This window comes from Patiria miniata, unplaced genomic scaffold (genome assembly GCF_015706575.1).
Source record: "Patiria miniata isolate m_02_andy unplaced genomic scaffold, ASM1570657v1 HiC_scaffold_3, whole genome shotgun sequence".
In the NCBI taxonomy this organism is placed as follows: Eukaryota; Metazoa; Echinodermata; class Asteroidea; order Valvatida; family Asterinidae; genus Patiria; species Patiria miniata.
This window is the reverse complement of record NW_024037069.1, coordinates 3,277,267-3,298,732: the sequence shown is the minus strand read 5'-3', so window position 1 is coordinate 3,298,732 and position 21,466 is coordinate 3,277,267. Positions and strand designations below refer to the sequence as shown.

General features: G+C 41.1%; 1 protein-coding gene across 5 annotated transcripts in view; it reads left to right on the top strand.

Annotated features, from left to right (window-relative positions):
- Window positions 1-15,672, top strand: part of LOC119737969 (protein CFAP20DC-like) — a 31,577-nt gene extending 15,905 nt beyond the window's left edge. For 3 of the 5 annotated variants that reach the window (XM_038212648.1, XM_038212647.1, XM_038212646.1), the window contains exons 10-21: window positions 627-690; window positions 2,444-2,581; window positions 3,142-3,498; window positions 4,292-4,624; window positions 5,866-5,998; window positions 6,723-6,858; window positions 8,775-8,967; window positions 9,970-10,187; window positions 11,026-11,256; window positions 12,307-12,389; window positions 13,594-13,697; window positions 14,952-15,672. In XM_038212648.1, coding sequence (XP_038068576.1) covers window positions 627-690; window positions 2,444-2,581; window positions 3,142-3,498; window positions 4,292-4,624; window positions 5,866-5,998; window positions 6,723-6,858; window positions 8,775-8,967; window positions 9,970-10,187; window positions 11,026-11,256; window positions 12,307-12,389; window positions 13,594-13,697; window positions 14,952-15,112 — 2,151 coding nt within the window. In that variant the 3' untranslated portion in view covers window positions 15,113-15,672. The remainder of the gene's footprint in view (window positions 1-626; window positions 691-2,443; window positions 2,582-3,141; window positions 3,499-4,291; window positions 4,625-5,865; window positions 5,999-6,722; window positions 6,859-8,774; window positions 8,968-9,969; window positions 10,188-11,025; window positions 11,257-12,306; window positions 12,390-13,593; window positions 13,698-14,951) is intronic. The other 2 variants (XR_005272419.1, XM_038212649.1) reach the window with 2 other exon arrangements.
- Window positions 15,673-21,466: the final 5,794 nt, after the last annotated feature.

Sequence of the window (21,466 nt, the reverse complement as noted above, 5' to 3'; positions counted from 1 at the left end):
GTAATTTAATATACATAGCTCTAAGGTTTACACACAAAAGCACAACCAAGTATGCATTTAGATTTTAGCCCCCAAAAATTGGTTTTCAATCTTGTACTTGATTCTTTTTCAGAGTCCCCAAGTTTCTTGAAACCTTTAGTTTGTTTTTTACCGAGTATTTTGAATATACGAGCGCTTAAACATAAAGCTGCTTCCAAGAGGCTCAAATATGTCATATTCTGCAGAGTTTTATACCAAATATTCAAATATATTCAATTTATACAAAATATTCAAAGTTTTACCAAATATCATTTTTTTTTCAAACATTCAGAAAACAATCACATGATTTTAGAGCTTCCATGAGGTTTATCAGCTTAAGTTTCCTTTTTTTAATTAGTCAAATATGAGCCATTCCACTACTCGTTCTTGATATTATTATTTCCATAGTGTCTTTGTCAGTTTTCAACAAGTGCAGGTGCACGCAAATGGTGCATGTTTAACTTGATCACTGCATTTTCGAAATGGAATATTCAATTCAAGTCCAGGTTGGAATAACCGAATGTTAAATTATTTAAGAATTCACAGTCCTATTATAATTCATTTTACGTAGCTTATACAAATATTGTTTTGCCGTGTGTTTGTCTCAGGGCAGTGAGAGTGCCAGCAGTAGAAGCAGTCGGTCCTCCCATTCCAGAGCACTGAAACAAGAAGGTACGTGGACTAGGACAAAAACAACAGAAATATGCAACAATATAAGAATGCAACGTGTAGGGGGCAGCATTGGTATGACACAAAGCAAGAAAGATGATCACCACTCACGACGTGTTCTCTCTCACAGTGTTGTAGTATACAAATATTGACTGCTTCGAGGGGTGTAGTAAACCTAGCCTCCCGAGGTGATCCATGGGTGCTCCATGGATCACAGAGGGAGGCTAGTTTTACTTCACCATGAGATAAAGCAGTCTATATTTAAATTATAACACTTCACCCACAGATTCCGCTTGGTTTTGATATTTTAAATTATTTAATTAGTTAATTACACAGTTCAAACCCCTCTCCAGTAAATTTCTCTGTTCAACTTTTGAAATGATTACTATTTAAACAGACTGTTAAGAGATGCTGTTTCTGGAATAGAGCGTGTAAGTTGACCTCAAAAACCTGCAAGATTTTATGAGAATACAGCACATTCGGGCATCATGTATAAGATCTACATGTGTAACATCCTATTTTTTTTGCATTTGTTTCATGTCCTGACTGGGCCCATCCAGTCAAGGGCAATAAATGGGTATCCCCAAAGAAAAGAAAGCATTAAAATTTACAACATATTTTCGTCCTTCGGATGGGACGTAAAGCCGTAGGTGTGTTGTACAACGTTCTTGTACAATGTAAAAGAACCCAGTGACACTTAACGCTAAGAGAAGGGGTTTGCCCCTGTGTTTCTGGTCTCCTGTATAAACTCCCATGCTGAGTATTTAGGAGATGAACCGACCAAGAACCAAGAAAGTATTGCGAATTGATGACTATAGACCTATATCATGCTTCCACCATTTTAGTCATGTTCCCTGTATCCAATAACAGTACTGAATGATAATGTTTTTGTGCAAACAAGAACCAGACTATTTTCCCTCCAGCCTCGCTTTGGTTACATTGATTTGAATGGGGAAAAATCAAATGGCTGCAACATGATAATGGTCTGTAATATTAATTTTAATTGTTGACCTCCAACTCCGTTCACTCGATTGTGCAGATAACAATTGGGAAACTTAAAACACGGGAGATAGCAAGCCAGTGTTTGGAACCACGATGTTCAAAGAAAAAGTAAACATGGACTGGGAGACAACTGAAAAGATTATAGTCCATCATTTTTAATTTGTGCATTTTGTTCGTTTGAAGCAACAAAAGTGCTCAAAATCTAAAGAAGGGTGCTGAACAACTAACCTGATGAAGTTTCAGCTCAGCTCCAGCTGTATATTCCGAGAAAAACAGCATTCTAGGATCTCGATTTCAAATCAAAAGTTGCTGAATCATGTTTTGAATTGGGCCTGAATTCAGCGTCCGAGACACGTTCTCACTGAGCCGATTGCAGCTACGCGATGTCGCACACTGATCCGACGAATTATAGCAACCGCTTGTGTGTCGTGCCAATGCTTGCACGCACTTCCCCGAATAACAAAACGAACTACATGTACTAATTTGAATTTCCTACAGTGCGTCTTAAGAAACACCATTGGAAAGGCCTTCTTTCGTTGATTACCTCAGAACGACAGCTTGCCAGAAAGAATAATTTCACAGGGAGTTTAGTCCCCTTTCTATCTTTCAACCAAGTATGTGTTTCAACAATAATTAAGCCAGTTACTTTTTGGATAGGCTGCAAATGACATGAATGATGGACTATAGCTTTAAAGGAAAACTGTAAAATGCAAATGGCCTATATGCAATTAAATATGAACAAATCTTATCGTAGGAGATCCACTAGTGAGCGACAGGAGCGTATCCGCTAAGAAGGAAGTGGATAGGTTAACTGTGCACTCGGGCAGCCGTCAGCGACAAGCCTCCGACCCAGGCACTGAGGTAGCTGATTTAGAATCAAGGGTGGACAAAGGTATGTACTGAAGAAGTGAAAATTTAATAAACGCCAAGAGCAAGTAATTTCCAAAAGGACCACTGTCAAGTTCAGGAAATCCTTGAGTTTGTTTCAACCAGCATATAAAAACCAATAAAACAAAACAAGACCAGGTTTTCTTAGTTGAGCTGGGCCTGAAAAACTCGGTTTTATACATTACATGATGGGTGGGGGTTCATCACAACTCTTCCGAAATTGGAGGTCAAAGGTCATCTAGTGTCAATTGAGATCGTTAAAAACGCACAACGTTTCACTTTTTTTAAGAACACAAAACATACAGGGATCGACCGCGGAAAAAGGCGAGACATGTGATCCGCGACCACTTGTTAGGAATCTTCATCTTGTTCTTCAATACTGAAATGACAAATTTCATCTGAAAAATGTCTTAATTTTGAAAATTTTGTATCATTTGTTTACATACTTTTTTTTCTTCAGGAGAATTCTACTGTTTTTAACAATTGTATATTTGTAAAAGAAATCTAATTCCAATTGAATTTCATTCCCATAATAATTTTGCGATATTATTTAAAATCCCCAAGGGACACTCAAAGGCAGCAACACTTGGTCCGCCGGCTTGGAGGCCAGCAAAGAAGACAACTTTGTCCAGCCCCATCCGCCCCGCCAGAAATCCGGCGACAAGTCGCGCCGCGTGGTCAAGGTGCGACCAAACAGCGGCAAGCGGGAGCGAGGGGACAGCATGTCGGCCGGCAGCGACACCAGCACGTCGGGTCGCAGCGGCCACTACGACAGAAGCCGTTACGCGGATAATGGTGGCAGCGGCGCGCAGAGGAGAGACTCCGAAGAGTCCAGCGACGCGGACCGACCGAGCCGGGTGTCAGATGCGGCTATCTTGAAGTACGCGTCTTCTCGGATTAAGGCAGGCGCTGATGTAAATGGTAAGCAGTGGGAATCTGCATTAAACTCTTTGAGTATAAAATAAGCCAGTTTGGTATTTCAACTGCGCGTGTGCACAATGATATGGGTCATGGGAACGTTTTCTGAAGACACATGAACGTGGGCGCAGGATGCTTGCATGTAGATTACCAGCAGAATGGGCGTGCGCTAACATCGCGTAACATCACATCAGTAATTTTATTCCGAATGACCTTGGGTCATTGAAACACCGAACTGGCTTATTGATCTCCTTTATTCAACAGAATCAACCCTACAGGCATGCAACTTTTCCTCGGATCAGCTGATTTCGTCTTTTTTTGCTTCCCATGTGTGCCATTGAAAATAGAAAAACACTGTACAAAGTCTGGGAAAAATTAGAATTTCCTCTTTTTTTGTGATTTCCCAGTTGCATGCCTGACCCTAACTCCCTACTGAGTTTACTAAGGACAATACCAAGTCCTACAAAGTCCATCACTGACTCTGCTTCACATAATGCTTCAGGACTGAATCAGCTGAAATCCACCACAAATCCACCAACGCTATTGATGGATTTTGATGGACTTGGTACTCATGGCCTGTCTACCAAAATCCCCCAACATGGGGGTATGGATTTTGATGGAGTTGAGAAGGTTAGAGTTAATATGTTTTGCTGGAGTAGCTAAAGACGAACAAGAGATGCCCACTTTTTTGATAACTCCCAAAAATGTAAATAGATAAACGCAACTGATTGGAAATTGATAAACCCACAAATCATTGCAGGCTGAAATTTCCCCTTTTTTTTTTAAACATCCATAGTAAACGGGGACGAGAGCAAAGGCTCAGAGAAGCCCATGAATAAAAACGGCAACCACCAAGGGGTGCGACCAACCGTGGACAGCCTCTCAGAAAGCGACGAGCTGGCCGGCAGGAGTAACCAGAAAGGGCGGACCCAGCGTCGCAAAAAGAAGGCGGATCGTCCCCCGCCGCTGAGCCGCATGGACAGCCTGTCGGAGAGCGAGGAAGGCCAGAGGCAGCGTGGGAAGGGGCGGAGTCACGGCGACAGAGGGGAAGGAGGAGGGGGCGTGGCTAGGAGTGGGAGGCCAGAAAAGAGGGAGGGTGGAGGATCATCTCGGATGGAACAGTTGTCAGGTATGATTACGTTGATATGGTAGTGGAAGTTCATCTCACAGATTTTCTGTATACTTGCTAAAATTCAAATTAGGTTTTGCCCTTCACCGACGTATAAACACTGTATACTCAGTGTGTTACCTCCCGAGTGAAAGTTGGAAAAAAAATCACTTGGGTGGGACTCAAACCCATGACCTCCTGCTAAAATTGTTTGGTCATTTGTGAAAAATCCCCAACCTTAAGGGGGACGAACTTGTATTCACAGGAAGGGAGTGCCCATCTCTCTTTCGTTAACGATTGGGCCAGACTCATATGCTGCTGTGGGGGGATCGTCACACCTCCTCCACAGCGAGTCTGTTACCTTCCCAGCATTGCATAATGCCGGTACCCATATAACACCTGGGTTGAGAGGAGTAATTTGGGTAAAGCACGTTACGCAAGGGCACAACACGCATGGCCATGGTGGGGCTCGAACCCACAACCTCACGATCATGAATCCTGTGCTGTACCGCTAGACCACACGTGCCCTAGGAGAACCTTACTTTGAATAATTAAATTGAGATTGACCTAAGGAGGTATGTTGATTCGACATGGAATGACCCTATTGTGTAAATTTCAGTACAGGTTTTTTTTTGTCCTTCACCCACAAAGTACTTCTAATGCAGTGTACATGTATATGATCTGTCACTACGAAATGAGCTTAAAATTGGAAACTGTGACTTTGCAGGACAGTGGGGCAAAGTCCAAATTTGAAGGGGCGGTCAATTTTTTTGTTTTCAGGTGAACCTCCATCTGTAAGTCCTGTTCTACCATTCTCGATTTGTTTTGTTCTATCAGACTGTTCATTCACTGTAATATAACTGCATGTTTTTTAAATGCAGTTTTCTCAAGATCAGTTTAACCACATCAAGTTTTAAAGTTGGTGGTCTATATTTCCCTTACTGAACTCGGTACCCCTTAGTGTTGTATACCATTGGAAAGCTCTTGTTCTGCAGAATCCAGATACATAAATATCTCTATTCTTAAAAAGTCTGACTTTAAGGTCATTTTTGTGATGACAGGTCACATATAATCAATGTAAAACAAAATGTTGCTTGTAGTACCTGCTTTTACATCAGATTTGAACTGGCAGGCTGACAGCAGCAAACTTGGTGGCCAAGTGGCCCAAGACATCTGCACTAGTAAAGCAAGAGGTCGTGGGTTGGAGTCCAACCTGATCAAACTGTTATTTTGTTCATAGTGTTTTGAATATTATTTTGCAGATATTTCAACCACCACGGATTCTGGAGTCACAGACTTGCATTCAGCGGCAACGTCAAGAGGTGCAGAGGAGTCCAGGGACCAGACCAGACCCAAACCGCCTAATACATCAAGACACGGCAACAAGCAGTCAAGGTACAAGGCAAAATAGCATAGGCCACATTATTCAGCGAACGAGTACATATAATCCCAGATTTTTTAGATAAATTGATTTGTTATGTTGTGGATACTATAATTTCTGTGATTTAGAACATCCATGTGTTCAGTCTGTTAAACAACGTTTACTTCATATGCACTGCATTCCAAATGAACCTCGTATATCCGGTATATCTGTGGAGTGCTGTGGCCTCATGGTTAAGGGCACTGATTCGTGGTCTGCGGGTAAAGCTGCAGGTCGTGAGTTCGAGTCCTGGCGGGGTCATGGTGCGTGTGCCCTTAAATGTCACTCATTGCTTCTCTCCACCCAGGAGTAAATGGGTACCTATGAGGGCAGTGATGGTTACTGTGATTGAATTAGCTTCCTTGCGCCTAACAGGCTGCATCGAGCTGTATACTCCCCAGGGAGCTGAGATGGTATATGGAATGTTTAATTGGCCCAATGATTAGGGGTAATAATAATGTAAAGCGCTTTGATCTTAGTTAAAAGCGCTATATAAGAACCTGTTATTATTATTATTATTATTATTATTATACTGCATTCCATATACAGTGAAATCACGATAAGTCAAACTCGTATAGCTCGAAACTCCATTTATCTCAAAGTGATACTTCATTCCTGTCAAGAGAATAGGATATTATGTACATTTTATTATGTAAATCTCCCCCCCCCCCAATTTGACTTTTATTTGCTTTTTTACAGGGCAGAGGGGAATAAGTCCTCCAACGATCCCCTGGCCAAAGGCAATGGGAAGATCTATACCTTCACCTCCCCACCCAGATCAGCCCCGCTCAGACCCATCGAGAGAAGCAGACATCTGGAGCCCAAGAAACTACAGGTACATGTATGGTCACTTGTGCGGCTGTAGTACCAACACATCCAGAGTACCGCATCATCATCATTTCAGAAAACAAAAGACTTGATTTGTTTCGCACATACACGACACAAAATCTGACATAAAAACTTATGTTTCAGTCTCGACTCAAATGTTTATAATTTCATTTGTTTTGAATGCCTTTGTGTAATCTCCGGTTCTCACTCAGCTCAATAGCTTCAATGCATTTCATTATACCCAGCACGATATGTGACAGAGGGTAACCCCCCCCCCCCCCCCCCACCCATCTCCCTATACCCTATACAAACCCTAGACCATTTTTACCTAACACATCCCCCTAGATATCTCAAAAGAATTCCTGAGATTCTGGTAGCACAATGACCAACACAAAAGAAAGGGGGGGGGGGGTTCCCTCTGTCACATATCCTGATTCATGTGCATTTTATAAGGTAGTGATGTGAAGCATTTATAGAATTTCCCAAACTCAGCTGATAGCTCTGTGAGCCTACCTAATCTTGTGGTGGATTATCCTCTATCTTACATAATAATGGCTTTATATACGGGCCTCGTTGCCATGCTTGGCGCAGTTGGTCTAAGGGGAGCTGTTGACAGCGCCCATCCTGTTACTTCGTCATCCTTATATTTAATTATTCAAAATGTGAGTTTAGTTTAGTCAATCAATTATTTGGACTTATTTCACAAGTTTTTTCAGTTTTTTGTCTATCCTCTGATGATCCCGGTAAAACATATTAGTAGCATTCCATGGACAGCTATAAGGCAAAAAAAAAAAAATATCCGGTCTCTGGTCGGACCAAAGTTCTGGAATTGACGCAGCGACGCGGCTTTTTTTTTTTTTGCTTTTTTTTTTTTTTTCTTCAAGCTTGGATTGTACAGACAAGGTGGGTACTATTTTGCTTTTTTGGTGTCCTCATGTACTTTGGTGTCCTCCATAATTTGCCTTGGTGCTCTCGATCATTTGCCTTGGTGCAATTTCCCATTCCTTGGTGCTCTTTGGTAAAAAAAAATTGAGGAGGTGCGGCAATAGAGGGCGCTGTTGGAGCTACCGCGGAACATTTTGGGAAAAAAAAAGATTGACGCACATGATTAAAATCGACGCGCGCTGACCAGAGACCGACTTATTTTTTTTTGGCCTAAAATTTAGTTCTTTTTATCAGGCATGCATAACTTTTGATTTCAGGAATTGTTTGTTTCACATGAGTGTCCAAAGAAGAACATGCTTGTTTAATACTTGCTTCATTGGTGTATCAAATAATTATAATTGATTTTTTAAGGGGAACAAATAATCAATCCAGGTCACTTTCTTTTTGACTCACCCTGTATACTACAGGGTGGATAAAAAAAGAAAGAAACCGAGATATTTTTACTAATTGGAACAGAAGTAGGGCACGTGTGAATCAAAGGGAGATATCCTCTGTTAGGGTTGAATCTCCTCTTTAAAATGATACCTTGCTCATGTCCTTACATTCACGGTTGACTGAGCAGTGGCCAATTTTTATGAAAGGGTCTGTGAAGAGACTTGCGCCACTTTTCATGGTGAAATCTCTTTACTCCCCACCTGCCTTGATTGGCAACCATAGCCTTTCATTCTGTGACAAATGACACCACAAAAACCACAATTGAAAAGTGGCGCAATTCTCCAAATAGACCCTTTCATAAAATTGGTCACTGCTCAGTCAACCGCGAATGTAAGGACATGACCAGGGTGTCATTATCAACAATGATCAAGAGGACATTCAACCCCAACAGAGGATATCTCCCTTTGATTCGCATGTGCCCTACTTCTGTTCCAGTTTGCAATAATATCTCGGTTTCGTTTTTTAATCCACCCTGTATAGTCTATGGTATTAAGCCTAATTGGTTAAGAGCTATGTATTCACCCAAAATTTGTTCATCCCCAGTTACAAAAGATCTCGGAGGGCCCACCCCGGATTTCACCTACGCCCCCACCAGCGGACGATGACCGCCCCTCCCCCCGCAACTCATCACCATCGGACCGTCTCAACGGAGAAGGCGGCAGGACTCGGTATAATGCCATCTTCAGGAGAACGCCCAGCCCCAGACAGATACGCTCGCTTCAGCTGAGCTCATCAGGTAGGCTGTGTGGAGGCCTAAGTGGTATAACTATTCATCGATGTATCAATATTGACAATATGAAAGTCTATACAATGGCAAAACGGGGGTTCAATTTGCAAGGGGACACTTGGGGGTTCATATTGTATAAGGGCACTTATTGGGGTTTTGAATAACAAATATTTTCAATCTTCACTGTAATGTGTGTACGTGTTCATCTTTTCAAACCATCGACGAAAAATACCAGAGAACAAAAGAGAACAATATCGTCCACGATTCCCAGCATACGTCCGTGTTGGGATCGTGTACAAAGCATATGGGAGTCTTCCTAAAGGAGTACAAACAAAAGAGGGACAATAAGACATCCACGATCGACGTTGAACACATGTTGGTGTGTGTGTGCGTGTACAAACACTGCCTTGTGGGGTACCGGAACAATGGGAGGTACTCCACAAGGAATGCCCACCGACTTGCGGGGTACCGTTTTGGTACCCCACAAGTTTTTCACGAAATAGATATATGGATTTTACCCAAAAACTAGGAATTTCCAAGGTGGGTTGATCTGTCGCAAATGCTATAGTTTTAGAAAAGGGATATTAAGTCCGAATTTCAGCCCAGGAAATTAACTATGGTTAAAATAAGAGCATTTTGAAGTGTGCGACTATGCAAAATTTTAGTACACGAGAGACTTCTATGCCTGTGTAAGCGTGTGTGGGTGTGTGTGTGTGTGTGGGGGGGGGGGGGGGGGGGGGCGGCCAGTCACCGGGTTATAGGGAAGTTTTTTATTGTTAAGCAAATTAGGACCAAGAGCATTTTCAAATTAGTGTGTGACAGTTATGGGGACATTCTGCCTTCCCCACAGCATCTTCAGTCCCCATAGTACCATGGGACAACATGTGTGTAGTCCCCACAGTTAGAAAATGAAGCACAGCGCATGTTCACCGCTCTTGTGTCAATAACAATACACCGTCCTTGTTTAACATGTAAATGCAAGACTGTTTTCTATTTCCCTTCACTTCAAAGGAGAATTCTCAGATCACAAGCGTAATGACGTGGACTCCCCAAAGCCCACGGCAAGCATGTCCCCGCAACAGACCAGGAAGTCACTACTCACGGCCAGCGCCCTGCAGTCTCACTCGCGGGCATCGGCCGCCTCGCCGGCCCGGGGTTCCTTGTCCAGACTCAGCATCCACTCCAAGAAACTCCGAGAGATTCCCAAGGATGATCCAAGATTGTCTGATGTGAGTATGTCTGGTAGGGTCTCTTTACGTGAACAGTAGCTATTAAGGTAGTGGCTATTAACGCAATTTTTTTTACGGTAACCATTATGCAATTGTCAACGGCTATAGTTACTTAGTACTAAAAGTGAGCCCTCATATGCAGGTTCGGTTCGGGTTCAGTTGGGGTTTGGTTCTGCAATTTTGATCTGAACTTGGTTTGGTTGGAGTTGGGCAGCAAATACAACATCAAAGCGGGTTGCTATGGATGATATCTAGCCGCTTAAACACTGTTAATCATCTTTGTGCATGTTAAACCTCTTTTAGGAGCCCTTTGTAAGACCCAGTCCCTTGTCAGAATAAACCTACCGTTACGGCATCAAAAAAAAAAAAAAATTCCAACCAGAGTGCTTTGGTAGCTTGATTTGGGTTAAACATGGAACTCCTATGCCGAATCTTCCGGAAGTGGATTTGACTGTTCAGAGATTTTTCCCCCCTTTTTTTAAAGTAGTTTTCTTTATTTTTATTAAAGTAGAATTCATTTGTTCGGTGGATAGTCTGGTTCCGAGACCAAATTGAGTACCAGAGCACCGGCAGCTTAAAATCGCCTGTACCGAACAATGGCTTTTACGAACAATTTTTGTGGATCCCGCGATGTTCATTATAGCAGCGTTCCACTGTATAACATTTTCAATCTCTTTCTGACAAGAGTATGACTGGATGAAGTAGCAATCCAACAACAACTCCCTGGCCTCCTCCGTGGAGGCCAGCATGCTGGCAAATCTCCAGGATTGATTATAAGCATGCCCATCAGGGGTAACAGTATCTAATAACATGTGGAATTTTCCTCTCTCGTTGACAGGACTATGACTGGATGAAGTACCAATCCAACAACTCCTCCTTAGCCTCCTCCCTGGAGGCCAACATGCTGGCTAGTCTCCGTCGTCAGCAGCTGGAGGAGATGTACGAGGAAGACCCTAACGATGAGCGGCAGCAAGCCAATAACAGCTTCGACATCCATAACTATGGCGACGATGACCTGAGCAGCTCCAGCGACGACACGGCTACCACTTACAGCACCTTCAAGCCGCCGGTAAAGGCCTATTGCACATACGTGACTTTGTTGAGGATTTTTATAGATACGCTGTTATACGCACAAAGTGATTTTATCGCGTGACACAAAACTGTGCACGCGTATTTAACAAGTTAAACGCCGGAGGACATGTATACAGGACCTGCCAGGGGCCAATTTCATACAGCTGCTTAAGCACAAAAAAGCCTTGCTTAATATAATCAGGCTACCCACCAAAACTTTGCGACTGTTATGCAAAGTAAACAACAACTAAATACCAGTCACAAGCAATGTACATTGATGGAGTTTTGGCCGGTAACCTGATTATATAAAGCAAGTTTTTTTTGTGCTCAAGCAAATTTTCAGCTCTATGAAATTGGGCCCTGCTGGCAATATAAATTCGCAGGGGTGGGTGACGGGTTTAATCGGCAAGCTTCGCCCGAGTTTCCAGCGGTAGACGTGTATGCGTGTCAGTGGGTCCCATTGTTTTTGGACACACTGTGTGTTAAACTTGAACTTGGCAGTTGTGCACGGCCTGTTGTCGTAGCGAAATTGCTCCATAGCGGGGCCTATGAATGTTGCAAAATATGAAGTTACGGTGAAAAGTATCGTACAAAATATTGTACAAATGACTCTCAAGAGTCAGTAGTTGTGGTGTTAGACTTGATTTAAGAATTTAAAAATTGGCCCGATATATTTTGTCTTTTTAAAAAATTGTGTTTTTCGGCCAAAAATAATCCTGTCGTCAAGTGGTTAACCTGGAATCTTTGCCTAAACTGAATTGTTTTCCTAGTGAGCTAATTTCAAAAATTGTGTGACATATCAAGTATTTGTGGACATTCGCGTGTCTGTGACATTGCCGCGTGACAAAGTCGTTCCGACAAAATCGCAAATGTGTATTGAAATAGGCCTTAAAATGTGCTAAAACTTTAATAAACATTAAAGGGAGCAATTCATGAGTTGCCATACTAAAGGTTTAGCAAAGCACATCCAGAGTGCAAAGTTAGCTTTTTTAACTCATTTGTTGAGATGAATCACCTCTCCATTTCTATCACCTTGCCGTTTTTGTAGGATGCCCTACAGAAGGCTCACCGCTACCAAGATGAGATGCATTTCCCATCCAATACGAACCCACTCACGCAGTCCAACCCAAGGTACAGTCTGTCAGCATATTGACATGTAACATCATGTTAAAGGGAACATCATTTGCTTTTGCTGTAATTTTCAGAAATGGATGGAATTGGGGGGTTGGAAATATATAGCAAATATAGTTACACTGACTTTTTTCAGGTTTTGGGTTCGAAAATGCTATAAAAACCAAGAAAAACAACCATTTTCCTGTAGTCTGGTTCCCTTACTCCACATAAGAAGAAACAGAGCAGTTTACATACATTGGGGAATTGTAAGGTCAGGGAACCAGTCTAGCTGGCTTGTACCCGTTCATAGGTGTGTAATCAATTCCAAACAAGTGCGATGGTCAGTTGGGGCCAGTATTTGGAAAAAAGCCAGTTTTTTCCAACGCTGGTCGGCCGACCAGCGTTGGAAATTGATACAAAAATACCACTTTTCTTGAAAATGACAGTATACCAGGTGCCATGATTTTACAGGATGCTTTACACTGTCATTCACTAATAGTCCAGCGAGGTATTTCAAAATGATTTGGTAGTTTTATTTTTTGATGTTTGCAAATGTTGTATTTTCCCTTTAAGGCCAATCAACGTTGGTGTTTAGGTTTTCATTACTCAAGATTGCTAATGGGTTAAAGGGAATATACAACATTTGCAAACATCGAAAAAATAAAACTTCCAAGTTTTTACGAAATACCTTAATAGGATGTTGGTAAATGACAGTCTAAAGCATCTGTAAAATTATGGCACCTGGTGTGAAGTCATTTTCAAGAAAATGGTATTTGTGTATACATTTCCAGCGGTGGTCGGCCGATCACTGTTGGAAAAACTTTACTATTTTTCAACTACTGCTCCAAATTTACCATTTTTTTTTTCAGTCCAAATTTTGTTTGCTATTGGTTACATGTTCATGAACGGGTGCAGGCCAGCTAGACTGGTTCCCTTACCTTAAGTTTTCCGGCATCTATAAATTGATCCATTTCATCTTTAGTGGAGTCAGGGAACCAGACTACTTGAAAAATTTTGTTTTTCTTAGTTTTTCCAGCATTTTCGAACACAAAACTTATCTGTGTAACAATATTTCATCTATTTTACTAACCCCTCAAATCGTTCATTTCTGAAAATGACAGCAAAAGCCAATGATGTACATTGCCTTTAATCAAATTTTTAAAAATGTGCTTGAAGTTGAGGATAGAAGGAGAAACAATGTATTGGTTTTTCCTATCTCCAGGGACTGGTCCAATCTGTTCAGCCCGCCCATCGTACTGCCCAGTGAGAAGATCAAAGCAGATCATGAGGCAGCGATACTATCGCCAGGCAAAGACATGCCCACAGGTACGTGTACGGCTATATTTGCCAGCGATTCGTTATAGACCAATCCCAGCACCTATCAACTCTATCGCGGAGGCCCCCTTTAAAGCCAGAGTCCATCATTTGCAGCTATCCAAAAAGTGACTGACGTAATTAGTGATGGAAAACATACTTGGTTGAAAAATAGCAAGGGGACTAAACTCCCTGTGAAATTATTCTTTCTGGCATGCTGTTAGTTTGAAGAAATCAACGAAAGAAGGCCTTTCCAACGGTGCGTCTTAAGAAGCACCGTTGTAAATTTTTGTTAGTAGTTCGTTTTTTTATTCGGCAAAGCGCGCGCAAGCGTTGACACGACGCACACGCACGCGCAGTTGCTATAATTCGTCGGATGGGTGCGCGACATCGCGTAGCTACAATCGGCTTAGTGAGAACGTGTCTCGGACGCTGAATTCAGGCCCAATTCAAAACATGATTCAGCAACTTTTGATTTGAAATCGAGATCCTACAATGTTGTTTTTCTCGGAATATACAGTATTCACTGAGATAAAACTTCATCAGGATAGTTGTTCAGCACCCTTCTTTAGATTTTGAGCACTTTTGTTGCTTCAAATGAACAAAATGCGCAAATTACAAATGATGGACTATACCTTTAATGGTGAAAGCATTGCGCTAGCTATTGTTCAGATAATCCATCATGAGGCAGTTGCTTTGTGCAATAGCCTGCACAATGCTTTCATCATTGGTTGGGGCCCTGTCGAAAATCGAAGCTCATCACCACACAAACTGCACATTAGTGGTAGCCTTGTTGCCATTTTGCAATAGGCTGGTTCCGCGCTTACATTATCATTGTGGTTTTGTATTCAGGGGCCGGGAATCAGACCTAGACTAATTTACATGCCCATGGACTGGTTCCCTCTCCCATAATATGGGTCCCAAGGACAATAGAGGATCTGGGAACCAGTCTAGTCTTTTTTTTTTTCCAGCTTTCACTCGGGAGGTAACACACTGAGTATACAGTGTTTAAACGTCGGTGAAGGGCAAAACCTAATTTGATTTATATCACCCGACGCAAAATTCCATCTTATAACAGTCTAGTCTTGCAAACAATTTGCATAAATGGAGGAGGAAAACCACCTAATGTGTGTCATTGAAACTTTCTCTGTATGACCATGAAAATGTTGAATACTGTAGATGGCCAATGAGTAACCAAAACTTATACTGAATGATTTTGGGTCATAAACTCCCATATTTTTATCCATTATTTATTTATTTTGACAGCTTTCCGAACAGACAAGGCCAGGACCAAGTCCACCAGTAGTGATGACCCGGGCAGGGCGTTCACAGAGAGCGAAGAGGATGAAGAGCTGGACTTGCTGTATGATCCCTGCTTGAACTGCTACTACGATCCGAGGACGGGCAAATATTACGAGCTCAAATGAGCAGTGTTGTAGTAGTTTTACTGGTACTCGAGTACATTTCTGGTACTTATATTACATTCATGAGAATGTACTCGTACTCGTAGTCACACACACAAAAATAGCTGTACTGTTACTCAAACTTGTACTCATGGCAAAGTTCTCGTACCATACTCTTGAAAATATTTTCCTGTAGGAATTTTAACATTTTTCAGAGAAGTAGTTAGGAATTTTAGGAGTAAGAAAAAAACTTGCTCAAAGCGAAGGTCGGGCTACTCATACTGGTACTCATGGCAAAGTTCTCGTACAATACTCTTGAAAATATTTTCCTGCAGGAATTTTCCCATTTTTCAGAGAAATAGGCATTTTAGGAGTAAGAAAAATACTTGCTCAAAGCAAAGGTCGGGCTACACATACTGGTACTCATGGCAAAGTTCTCGTACCATACTCTTGAAAATATTTTCCTGCAGGAATGTTAACATTTTTCAGAGAAATAGTTAGGAATTTTAGGAGTAAGAAAAAAACTTGCTCAAAGCGAAGGTCGGGCTACGCCCAATACCCTGAGAAATGGTGATGTTGGGGGGGGTGGGGGGAAATTATTGAGGACGATTTTAAACAAACGTGTCAGCAGGCACACTTTTTTACATGCAAAATGATCCACGTGCCTTTAAAAAAAGACAGGCAGGGTTTTCCCTGCTTTCAGTTTAAGATGGCCGTCACATGAATATGGGAATGGGTTGCAGGTACAAGAGCTGTCCTCCGACAGTCTTAAAAACAAACTTGTGCAAATTTTATTCACTCTCTACATCGACGATGTTTTCACGAAGTGACGAAAACCTGGAAAATCGATAATTGTTCGATTTTGAGTTTTTCTGGCCAATTTATTGCACTTGACAAAAAGAAGAATTTGACCAAGTTTCAAAGCAAAATATTGTTTACTGATGTAATTATTGTAAACAAACGTTTGACAAAAAGCCTGAAATCCTTGTTTTGCTGTTTTCACGAAGTGACAAAAACTTACCTCGTTAGCCGGGCCAGAGGGATAATTCATTTCTCTACACACTCGTTAGGATGGGAGTGGGCGCGCGCGCTGCGAACAATGTTGATAAAGAAACAGACGCGCGCGCGCTGCAGTGACGTATGACGCGCAATGTAACAATTTCTTAGAACCTTTTTTTTGTTTTCACGAAGTGACGAAGAGTGTGTACAATGTAATGGGACAAAATAGTGAGGCCTCTGCATTTTACTGAAGTTTTTGTCACTTCGTGAAAACACCCTCAACATGTGGGTGACAAAATTCTCTAAAATGTTCATGAGGCAAAGAGGAGGTCCTCACTATTTCACCAGCCAAGTTTGAGGTCTCAATTCAATTTTTAAAATAGGAGACTTTTCTTCAACATTTTGCACCTGAGAATGAAGCCAAGTGTTTTAAGTTGAAGCCTGAGACTAGACTGGTACATGTCCAACTTTTTTTTTTTTAAATGACCCTTCAGTAGTCTGGTGGCGTGACTATGGAGAGAACGTGTAGAAATATAGACAAGGTACCAGATGGGTTTTTTTTTTCACACAGTTGATTGATGCAGTACTAAAGGTGTTGGACTGGTTGTTTCATGTGCCAGAGTATTTTCTTGTGTTGCATGTTTTTACTATCTTTATCGGAAGAATGTGCGTCTGGGAATTATCATATTCTAATTTTATTAATAGTTTCCTCATTTTTTTGGTCATTTTATCAGGGAGGTTTCCTCTCTAGAAAGTCTCTTAACTCTTTCAGTGCCCGGGAAATTTGAAAAGTTTAACCATAAAGTGCCCAACTTCAAGCGTTTTTTTTTAATTGTTCAAAATTCTGTAAAAAAAAAAGTAAATAAGTTTCACTCACTAAATTTGTTGTTGTTGCTCTCTGGTATATCCTTGGTACATTGGAAAGTCAGTAGTAGTTAATAGTGCTACACCCTGAAACACTGTACAGGGGAATTCCGCACTTTTTGCAGAAAATACAAGTGTCAGTACTGCGCCCTCTCGCAAGAACTCGAATGAAACAAATAAATACAAGTCGTACCTGAATGAAAGATATTATTAGAAAGAGCGAGAGCGCCCCCTTGTGATAACATGCTTACTCTACCTCGTACATGTACAAGATTTGGCGATTTTAAGTACGAACATTACCTCGTACATGTACGAGGTTGGCACTGCGAACTAAACAAATATACCTCGTACATGTACGACTTTGGCACTGAAAGAGTTAACAGTTGAACAGAAGTTTGTCTTGAAAATTAGATATTTAACAGCACACGGCAGCCACCTACTTTTCTTTCACTGTGCCAGAACAGGCCATATACTTTCATTATTATCTGGTGGCCTGTACTGTAAAACCAAGCATTCCGTGCCAAAGCAATATTAGTATGTGTTCATGAATACTCTTATAAATGTATAAAAAAAAAAATTCCTTAGAGGCGAGTGAGTAGTCAAATGTACATAGAAGTATTTGTGCTGGATGATTGTGTAGAAAGTTTGTACATAGTATTTATTTTGGACAGATTATTGTACATACTACCATTTCTTTCAATATATTGTGTATTATAACACCTCACCCACAGATTCTTTGTCTTGATTGGCCGAGAGCGAGTCACATGATGCTTTCTATTTTTGCTATCATTCTGTGCACGGCCAAAAGTACTATACCCGTAGCAACCAAAGTACTATACCATTAGCAACCAAAGTACTATTTCCACGGCGCGGTATTTGTGTGCAAATGTATGCTGGTGTGCGCGTTGCACGCATCGCGTTTTGTTCCAAAGAGAGAGTTGAGTTCAAACATTTCGCAAAGGGGGTAGATTGGAAGAGAGAAATACATTTTCCCCCAGTTTTGTATTGAAATTGAAGTAATATTTCAACTGTGTTCAGATTTAAATAATTTAAATATTATAACCAAGAAGAATCTGTGGATGAAGTGTTATAAAACAAATATTGAATGCTTTATCTCGTGGTGAAGTAAAACTAGCCTCCCTCGGTGATCCATGGAGCATTCTATTTTCCCTCGGCTTCATCACCTCAGGAAAATAGAATGTCCATGGATCAACTCGGGAGGCTAGTTTTACTACACCACTCGAAGCAGTCAATATTTGTATACTGTGAATGCCTTAATTGTATGTGTGTGCCTGTAAACGTCGAGTATTGATTCAGCTTGATGTATTTCAGGAAAATGGGACCTATACTACAGTCGATTTCACGAAACATGACGCAGTGGTGTAACTGCACAATGTATTGCTTAAGCTGCACTGAAGTGTCAATTATGACACCTTTCCCAAAAGTTTAATGGTACACAAGACAGTGGCTTAAAGTAACAAATTATGCAGGCATGGAACTGGGCATTTCGAAAACAAACGAGGAAACTCCACACCACACAAGACTTTGTGTAGTGTTTTTCAATTTGTAATGGCATTCATGAGAAGTAAAAAAAATGAGGATATCAGCGGATCCGTGGCGTTTCTTGCACATTCATTTTAGGTCGCGTAAATTATGGTATAGCGACTAAAAATAGACTCCATTTGGGAAGAGTTCCATACTGGGCCACCACTCACCTGCCACCAAACACATCAATTGTCACCTCACCTTTTGATTTCACCCAAGACTAATTGAGGAAGTCTTGCAAATGCGAAATATTTTTAGGAAAAATGTGTTTTTAGAGCACATTTTGGACGCACACATCGTGCAGAACTAAGTTGGAGGCAGCCGGTCAAATTGATTGAAGTGTCTGGAAGACAGCGGTACGTTATACGCATGACATCGAAAAACCATGACAACGCATGAGCCGGCCAATGATAGTGCAATACATCATCATGAATATTTAATTTCTCATGAATATTTACTTTATTTCAATGGATTCTTCAAATCCGTCCAAAGATTGATCATTGCAATGCGATCGTGCGCGTGGTCTTGTGGTAAAAGTCTTGTCTTTCAAGCAAGAGTCCGAGGTTCAAATCTCGATGAAGTAAGTGACTGATTAATAAAAAGGGATAAAGGAAAGGAGAGGGTGAGAGTAGAGGAGGGAAAGTGGAGGAGATAAACCGTAAAGGATGCAACTTTTTGGGGCTTGAATAAAGTGGTGGCCCAGTACGGAAATCTTTCCCTATTTTTTAATGACTTATCATGATTGTCTTGCTCCTGTAATGGCTCAGCTTCTCAAGGTTGATGCAAGAAATTCACAGCTCTGTTTTTGAAGTAAACGAACAGCTATTTTTACCTGTGACAGATATTTTAGATTTGCCGCACGTTTTCAAAGAAGTCGGCAAAAACTGTTTGGCGGGCGGAATTTATTCAACGACTGTAGTGCGAGTGAACAGAAATCATAAACAAACACGTAGCTGTTGTAAAAACTGTGACCCTTGTTTAAGGAGTGCGTTCGATTACTTCCCCCAGCTTACTCGCGCCTGGCTCCTCGTGTGATGACAGACATGCGCAGTGGAGCTAAATAAATGAACCGTGTCAGTTAAAGTTTCGTGCAAGAGCTGGAAAGTTAAACTTTGACATGTCACAGGCTGCATCCAAATCAACTGTCTAGAGCTAGGTCTAGGTCCTCGCCCGTTGAAAATACGGGGACGCACTAACAATAGATGTAGCCATAGCTCTTGAAGCCTGCTTCCGACACGGCCTGAGGCGCCCGCCTGACGTCCCGTTGGCAGCAATGTTTATTACATGGCCTTATGGGATACTTACCCAAGTAACTGGCTCAGCGAGTCGGTTACTTGGGCCAAGCTCAGTAAGCGCAAGAAGTCACGTGAGAGGTAAATCGAACGCTGTCGCGCTTGCACGAGTAAACGCAGGGGAGTAATCGAACGCACTCATGTGTAAATTGTTTGAAATGTTGTGCAGCTAGGCCAAGTTTTAGTGAAATTGATCATGTTAATTGTGCAGCTGTGCAACAACATTGTTGCGTAAACCCTACGTATGGCATATTCGTTAAACACACTTTCGTGAAATCTGCTGCTGCGCTGTTTGGCTAGTCCATGAGAGCCAAAACACAAGATGATAAAACTACTAGTCTCTCATTTTCTCGTTCTAACATTTTCCGTCCTGCTTACTTTCTTGTTGATTGTACATAACGGGAATAACTTATGATGTTCTTCGAAGTACTTTGAAATGGAATTATTGTGTTTTCATCAATTTCTGTAAATGTGATTTTCGTGAACAAAGGTATAAAAGAAAAATAAACTATATTTGTCACTGAAAGAGTACAGCGCATGTAGTTTGGAAATTACCTTTTAAAGCTGTACTCCTTTTGCTATCTCTTGAGTTCCACATTTTTGTTTTAATCAATTCCTAGTTTCCTAGCAATACAAAGGTATTTGCATTTGAATATTATGAAAACAAGTGCCATGTTTGCATTACAAATTTTGAATAGTTTTGTCATTTTTTGGATACTAGATACTATATTATATATTTAACATCCAGCCCCTCCATAAAATAATGCACTTTATTGTATAATACCACAACCAGTCATTATAATGACTAAAAAAAGAGTAAAAACAAGCTAAATATGATGCATTGAAAAGCATGTCCATTAGACATTTTATTAATAATTCGATATAAGTCACAGATGAAGTTACACACATTTGCACTGTGGACAATATGTTTGAGGGAGTGTAAAAAAACAATCAACTAAAAAATGCTGGGAAACTTCCACAATGAAAAATCAGTTGAGTCTAAACCAATCCACTGATACATGTATGTTAACAACCTCCTTGAGCAGAAAAAAGTGTGTTTCACCAACAGCAAGAATACACTGTTTCAAATACTCCCTAATTTCAAAATTGTGTATATATACATATCGTGCCCCTCATATAAATTTACATCTATAAAACAATAACAATACACATGTACATTTCAGCTGGTTTCAAATCAACAGAGATTCTTTGCACATTCATCATTGTTTATGTAGGCATATCATTAAACAGAACATTCCTACACATGTACATGTACTTCTAACCACAATTTGTGCATTGGCGTCAACCTTTTTCAACCTGAATTGCAACAAACAGTATTGTAAGGAGAATTTTATTCTCTTTCCTAATACCCGCAAAACCTCTGCCCAGTTCTGTCTCATTTTGCCAGAACGCCTCACATTTGTGAACTCAGTTTCTCCTTTAACCCTTACCCCTTGAGCACTTTTGCTAGAAAGTATCATGAATCCGTTAAAATCCACCAACTTTGTCCTGCAAAAATGTTGGTGTCCTGAGTCCATCAGAATCCACAAGTGAATCCATCAGAATCCACCAGTGTAGTACATATACCTCGTACACACCAAAAATATAGCCAGGGAGTTTGACTGTTGAGATCCTGAATCCATCAAAGTCCCCCAACTGCTCAATATGGAGGTATCCT